This window comes from Rhagoletis zephyria, unplaced genomic scaffold (assembly GCF_001687245.7).
Source record: "Rhagoletis zephyria isolate East Lansing unplaced genomic scaffold, Rhagoletis_zephyria_1.1 Rzeph_scaffold_02009, whole genome shotgun sequence".
Classification (NCBI taxonomy): Eukaryota; Metazoa; Arthropoda; class Insecta; order Diptera; family Tephritidae; genus Rhagoletis; species Rhagoletis zephyria.
The window spans coordinates 87,932-95,690 of record NW_016159093.1 but is presented as its reverse complement, the minus strand read 5'-3'; the positions used below and the strand labels follow the sequence as shown (position 1 = coordinate 95,690).

Here is a 7,759-nt window from a genome sequence, read left to right as displayed (position 1 = left end):
AAATTGTTATTTGCAAATAATACGTGCGTATAAACGTTGTAATAGTCCTTGGCCAGCAGTGTTGCCAGAACTTTTTGGGGTGACCGGCTAGATTGAACAAAAAAACAGCTATAAAACGGCTAAAATATTTCAACTAGAATTAACTTTTTTTTTAATATATAAATTACAATTACAGCATTAGTATTAGTATATTTGTAAAATATGGCCAAAAAAGAAGATTCGCCCTTTGCAAGCCAAATTTATATTTTCCACCAAAATTAACTCATTACCATTATGAAGAAGTCTGCGAAATCAGAAAATACAGTTGAAAGAGTGCGTGAGCTCGCAAACCGCTCACGCAAGCGAGATCGGCTAGCACGTGAAGACGGCCAGTTAAGTAAAAATTGGCAAACAATTCAGCAAATTGAAATTGTTGAGTGGTAGCACTGTGACTTCGAGACTCGCTGAATAAATGACCCGTAATGCTGAATTCCTGTCTGACGCGTTTTTGCAGATATTTTTTCTCGAGGCAAACGTTTTCTCTGTGGTTTTGTCGTGGATTATGAAAAGGATCTGATTTGGTTAAAAAATATATATTAAGCATTGCAAAGCTTGTGAGAAAAAGGTGCAAATCAAAATGGACGAAGGTAAGCAAGTAACTTTGTAAATTAGAATCGGCTTGGCACTCGCTGCTGGTCGTTGATGTACTGCGTGTCTTTAGATTTTATTAAAGAAACGCTGGAGATGGGAAGGATTAAACAATTAACATGCAATTCCCATTCAAATATGTATACAATTTTTTAATGCAGAATATCAGCAGCAAACTTCAGCGGCGAAGAAAGTAGGTAAACAACATAATACCTTGCCGTTGTGGGGAAATGAGGGCACCATGAACTTAAATCCACTTATTCTTGCAAATATACAGGGCTCGAGCTATTTCAAAGGTATGTCCGAAAGGTACAGTAGCGACACACTTTATATATTTTGCAATTATTTTGACTTAAATATATTTTTCTAACTTCTGCAGTGCACTTGTTCAAACTTAAAACTTATCATGAAGTTGTGGATGAGATTTACTATCAAGTTAAACACATGGAGCCTTGGGAGCGAGGATCACGCAAAACTTCGGGCCAAACTGGCATGTGTGGCGGAGTGAGTTTATGAAATGTAGCATTTCGTTTTAAAGACCATGACTGTATGCATGGGTCAATTTGGCAGCAGCAGTCAAGATATTCTTTATGCTTATGTTCATTTAAAATACTTGTTTTGTTGTAGGTACGAGGAGTCGGAGCCGGCGGTATAGTCTCAACAGCATACTGCTTATTATATAAATTGTACACACTGAGGCTGACCAGAAAGCAGGTTAACGGGCTTCTAAATCACACAGATTCACCCTATATAAGGGCATTAGGTAGGTGGTAAGTCAATAGGTGTGAAAAGCACCGGCATCATAATATCCAGTTTTATCAGATCAATCCAGTTCTGCAATCGGACCAAATATGCAAATGTAAAATTGTTTGCTGCTAAGTATTCAAAAGCGGTCAAATCGATAAATCTGTTTAAATTTTTTTCAGGATTTATGTACCTTCGGTATACTCAACCGCCAGCAGATTTGTACGACTGGTATGAAGATTACTTACAGGACGATGAAGAGATAGATGTAAAGGCTGGCGGCGGACAGGTGAGTGAAGTGTATGAATCAAATTGCGTTTTGTTTCTTTATAAAAATTTTATGTTTGCATAGCAAAAACCTTGAATTTTTTAACATCTTCATTTTTCAGACCATAACTATCGGACAAATGGTTTATCAATTTTTGACAAAGCTCGACTGGTTCTCTACTTTATTTCCTCGTATACCAGTTCCAATTCAAAAGCAAATAGAGAAAAAAATAGAAGAATATTGCCGGAATAACAATATTAGTCCACAGCAACTGGGCTCAGCAAGAAACGTATCGTCCAATATGGGAAATGCGAATTACGATTATGAGGACGTTGGTTATGATCGACGAAGTGGTGGAGCTGGAAGTAGTCGAAGTCGATTACCACCAGGTGCCAGCGGGAGTTATCGCGATGAACATGATGACCGCGAACAGTTTGCGAATAGTGTTCATAATCGAAGACGTGAAGATTCAACTGAATACCATAGCAGTAGAGACCATGATCATCATCGTGAGAAGCACAAGAAGAAGCATAAGCATAAGCATCATTCTCGAAGTCGAAGTCGCAGTCGAAGTCGTAGTGAACGGAGGAGAGATTTGGATTACGATCGGGACCGTGAACGAGACAGAGACAGGAATAGGGAAAGAGATTATGAACGTCGAGGGCGCGACTATGATGACCGCCGTCATCGATAAGATATGTATAAAATACACAGCAAAATATACAGAGGCACAAAAAAGAGTTACTTATGTACGTAGTTTGCGGGAAATACGTTGATTTTCGACTACAAGCGCACTCAATAGGAAAAAAACCATCATTGAATAAAGCATTTCCATTTATAAACCATTGTTAAACTCAGGAGGTCTGTTGTTTTATATTTTCTTTTTATTAAATACAGAAAATAGATATACATACACTGGTTCAAATGTTACAATAGTTATTGAAATTGTTTTGCTTCATACTAAAGACGATTTAATAAACACAAATTGCCACTATAGATATGTACTTGTGTCTGTATTTTATTAACTACTTCACAATTCTTAAATAGTAACCGTTTTCAATAAGTTGGCAGAAAACGGGTGCTAAATTAAGGCGTGGTAGGAGGTGGCATTCGGGAAGTCATTGGAAGAAAATGATTTCCTGATAATAGTGCAACATCTTTTTTCATTAACTTTAATAAAGAACTGTTGTGGAATGAATGGCGTAGAAATAAAAGAAATGTAACACCCAATTTTGATGTTTGTTAGTATAAGTAAGCACCCCTGGGAAGTAATTGCTGCCTTGGTAAATGGGTGTGTCACGGTTGGTCTGCATTACACAAACACAGGAACTAGTCAAACGTTAAATGAGGTAGGGTATTGCTAAGGATCTGCGAATTTTCGCCAGCATTCCCTCTGCGCATGTATTCCATGCATCTTCCTACTTTTAAAGGTCTTCCAAAAGCCTTTGATTACGCATTACTGGATTACAAAGTAAAGCAAAGTTTTTGTGAAAAACAAAACAAAATTCCATGCGACAGTTTGGTGTGTCGCTGGTATTTTGACGATTTTCAATTTGCAGGTGTGGCATGAATCTTTTCTAATAAGTAAGCGGCTTATATGCACGTACGAGTATAAGTATGTAAATACATACATACATATATATACATACATACGTAAGTAATGAGTGATTAGCAATGTCTGCGCTTAGTTGAGGATTATTTAAATCTAGTGAACTCGTATGGCATTAAAACGCCCAAATCATTGGAGACATTTACACAAGTTGCGGAAAATGTTTTTGCATAAAACAAAAATTTACTTCAACAAGTAAAAACTTACTGCACATCTACAGGTCTCTTTAATTCGACTCCTCGTTTTTGAAATTCTAACGTTGGCCAGCATCTCTGCATCAAAAAGAAAATTTAGAAAAAAATGTCGTTTATGTTATTTAGGCGGTAGGGCTCGATATAATCTGGTCGTTCCGGTTACGTAGACCCGACTGTCGTGGGAACGACTCCACTTCAGTCAAGTGTAATGTTTGTAATGGGTTGACTCCACCCTCAGGTTCTGCACAGGTCTACGGACTCATCGGCACTGGACCTCATTATTTGTGGCCCCTGGCTGCTCAAACAGTGCTGCCTCCACGGCAAACACCACAGCACCACAACACTACACAAAAGATCACACCATTACCACGACAGACCACAGAAATATTTAACGTTTATATATGTACACCCTGTCACCAGCTGCCCGGCAGGATTTCCCCTTGAAATAGGTGCGCTCCTCAGAGGTGAAAACCATATGATAGTTGGCGACTTTAACGCTCACCACGATCTTTGGCATTCAAATCTGTCAACTGATCGTAGGGGAACTCACTTTGCTGAGCAGGAGTATGGGCAGCTGCTGCAGCTGGCCAGAGATAACAATTGGCAGCGCTGGTCTGATAAACATCATATCATGGCGACCTATGCTGACCTTAGCATCAGACCATCTGCCCATAGTCATCTCGATCGATACATCTGTCGACTTTGCTTCCGCGGAACACCGGACCTATATCAACTTTACAAAAGCTGATTGGAAAGGCTTCGCGGAATTTACTGAAAGCACCTGCTCTACCCTCCCCGCACCAACCGACATTCACGTAGATGAGCGTAAGTTCCGCAGGGTTGTCACTGCTTCTGCAGCTCGCTTCGTTCAGCTGGATGTATAACGGACCCGAACTTTCCAGCTGATGCGGCTGTTTTAGCCGATGAGCGCGACAACCTTCTGCAGGCCGATCCCGGAAATCCCCGCATCAAGGATATCAATACGGAGATACGGCAGCTTGTGAACGTACATAAACGGAAGAGGTGGCAAGAGCATCTGAAGACTTGCAACTTCACCTCTGGTGTGAGTAAGCTTTGGTCAAGCGTGAGGCCACTGTCCAATCCGACAAAGCGCGACGACAGAGTCGAAATGTCTTTCCGCCGCGCGAGGTATTTTAGCCGGCAGTTCATACTGCATCCTCCGGCGGACGAAGCCAAACGTCGAGTGACCAGAAGGATGCACAAAATGCCAAAACCTAGTGCGCCTCTTGTTTTCACCAGCGGTGAGGTAAGGGTAGCCATCGGGAATCCGAAAGTCTCCAAAGCCATTGGACCCGACGAAATTTGCATGTTGATGCTGAAAATTTTGAGTCCTGCGGGAGTAGACTATTTAGCCAAGGTTCTCAACCTGTCAATGGCCACTCTCGTCATTCCAAACATCTGGAAGATTGGAAGAGTGGTCCCACTGCTCGGAAGTGAATTGCAGAACCTAACCGAATGATTTTAAAAAATCTTAGAGACCCGAATAAAATGAATACGTGAAAAAGAAAAAATAACTAACTAACTACAACGGTGTCGTAAGTGTGGTAATGTTGTATGGCGTTTACTTTAAAAGCTTAAATAAATGTTTAGAGAACTTTAAACCACAACCAACTATTTTTTAAAACTGCAAAAATGCATAATACGACTTTGATGGTACTTTGCGAACCCCTGAAATATTCTTGTTAGGCGTTTAAAGTTTACGACATACAAAAATACGACGCTTATGACACTGTTGTGAATACCCCAAATAAAAAATTCGATATTTAACATTTTTGTGATTTTATTAATCTTTTAGTGTTAGCAGAAATAATATAAAACGGCGGACCGAAGTTGTTGTGCAAGGCTTCTGTAATGGTCAAGTAATTCCGAGCAATCAATGAAGTCAGAAATCAAGTCATAAACAAACATGAACTCTATAAGATTATAATGAATTGTATAGGACGAAAAGAGACCGAAAAACACTCATCGACAAAATAATAAGTTTGCGACATTTTTGGCTATTTTGCTTTTGTTTATTTAATATCTATTAGTTTTAAATTCACTTTTTAAACTTTACCTTTTAATCAGAGCTTTAAGAAAAATGTTTGGTACCTACGCAGTTTATAGCCCGTTAAACGTAAAAAAAATGTTTGCAGCGGCTAAGAACTCACGTCAATTAAAAAAAAAAATCTGCCATTATAATATAGGCCCCCTTTTGCCAGAAACATGAATGTGTAAAAACTAGGGCTGTGCGATTAATTGATTACTCAAAATTTTAATTAATCATAAAGTAAATAACTCAATTATTCGATTAATTGGAAATTATGATTACTCAAAAGTTCAGTTACTCGAGTAATCAAGATTTTTGATTAACCAAAAACAAAAATATTTGAGTAATTTGCTTTATGATTAATCAACATTTCGAGTAAAATGAGTAATCAACATTTACACTCTTTACATATGTATAAAGAAGTTAAAGTTCCTTGATGCGTTGAAAACAACGTTTCTGTTTTCAAAAATGAAAACGAAAAATTGGTTCATATACAGAATGTAAAAAAGAAAATAAGCATTTTCCAAAGGAAACTCTTTTAACGAGCAAAGTTATTTTTTTTTGAGTAATCATATTTCGAGTAACTCGATTAATCATCGCTTTGAGTAATCAAAAACTTGATTACTCGAGTAATTGATTAACCGAATAATTGATTAACCAACTTGCTCGAGTAATCGAATAGTCGCACAGCCCTAGTAAAAACAAAAATTTTAGGAAATCAAGTTTGAAATTTTTTATGAAACTTAACTCTACATTCGTGTATTTGGCATGGTAAAATATGTGGTTTCCGTGTACGTATGGTATTCTGGGTTTAGGTATAACATAGAACACCCAAAGTTTAATCAAGTCAGCCCAATAAAGTATGTTAGAAAATTTTTTATGAGGAAGGAATTGCATAACATCGGCACAATTGCGTTTTATTATGCTAAAATTTAATGGGCTATACTGCATACTGGGCTGCATACCACAAGTTTCAAAAAATTCTGATTGAAAAGTTTGAAATTTTGTTGAATTTTCCTCATTTTTGCACAAAGTTTGAAATTTGGACTTGTGTGCATATGTATGTATATAGGTTTTGTTGATATTGGCCTTTACTTTTATAAAAAAAAAAAAACAATAATAAACATTAAATAAACAAAAAATCGTTAAAAATAGTCCTTAGATGCAGTTTATTTACTGAAAATGTGAAAACCTTCGACTGACATTGATTGATCTTTTTCTTTTGTACATACATATGTATGTTGCATGGATGTAAATATGTACGCTATGCATATATGTATATATGTATGTACATACATGCTTTAACCTCCCATCCCTTTGCTCCTTCATTGATTACTTATTTTATTTATGATTTGCTCATATTTCTTGCGCGCAGTTGACGTCGTATTCGAACTTTTATCTTTCAGCATTTGCTGCCGTTGAGTTCCAAAAAAATGTATGTATGTAAGTACATACATATACATATGTATACGTATGTATATTTATTTGCATATCCTCTTCTTTGACTCATCCTTAAAGTCGATAAACTCGAATCTTTTACAAGTCAATTCATCTCGCCGAAGTTTGTCCACATTTAAGCGAAAATTTGCATACGGAACGCTCCTTACAACATGAATTCAACCAAGTCGATATTAACATAAAATTTTTGACTTGGCATGGAGTACAAACCATACATACATATGTATGTATGTAGTATGTTTGAGCGTAGCTCGGTTTATTATTCCTGCGCGCGCAGTAGTACAATCAGCTGCCGATAAAGGTGTGATTCCGTGTAATATGAAAATAGGGGTACACTTGAAATCCGAGGAGTCCTGCGCATGTCGATGTGTTTACACATCTTGTAAACGATATGTATTTATGTAGATACATACATATGTATGTGCATATCGATGGTCCTCTGCAATAACGATACAACTCAAAATTTCATGTTCTTGAGTTAATACTATACAATGGCACATGTCTCACAGTTATCGTAAATGCTGGCATAAGTCAAAAACTGTTGATGGGTTAATATTAGGTCCAATCCCTAAAAGTAGAAAACTAAAAAAAATAAAAATTCGCTCAGAGCGAGAGAGTAATAGGGAATTTACATGAGGCGATTTTTCAGGCGATTTTTAGTTGAATGCAACAATCGCCTGGTGTAAACGGCTATTCAACTAATCGCTTTCAATGAAGTTGGTCGGCTGCCTACTTTCGTTCAAATTTTGTTCAACTAATCGCCTGTGAAAGTTGAATCATGTAAATTCCCTATAACACTGAAAAGTACG

At 37.4% G+C, this 7,759-nt stretch overlaps 1 protein-coding gene across 2 annotated transcripts; it reads left to right on the top strand.

The window, feature by feature from the left end:
* The first annotated feature begins 432 nt into the window (after positions 1-432).
* LOC108365813 (pre-mRNA-splicing factor 38B) lies at positions 433-2,637 on the top strand. Of its 2 annotated transcripts, XM_017619992.1 has the most exons (6): positions 433-626; positions 789-923; positions 1,007-1,131; positions 1,255-1,390; positions 1,554-1,660; positions 1,761-2,637. In XM_017619992.1, the coding sequence occupies exons 1-6, from the start codon at positions 617-619 to the stop codon at positions 2,331-2,333; spliced, it is 1,086 nt and encodes a 361-aa protein (XP_017475481.1). In that variant the 5' UTR covers positions 433-616; the 3' UTR covers positions 2,334-2,637. The 2 variants fall into 2 exon arrangements, with proteins under 2 accessions (XP_017475481.1, XP_017475482.1); XM_017619993.1 differs by lacking the exon at positions 433-626 and having other exon boundaries at positions 845-936.
* Positions 2,638-7,759: the final 5,122 nt, after the last annotated feature.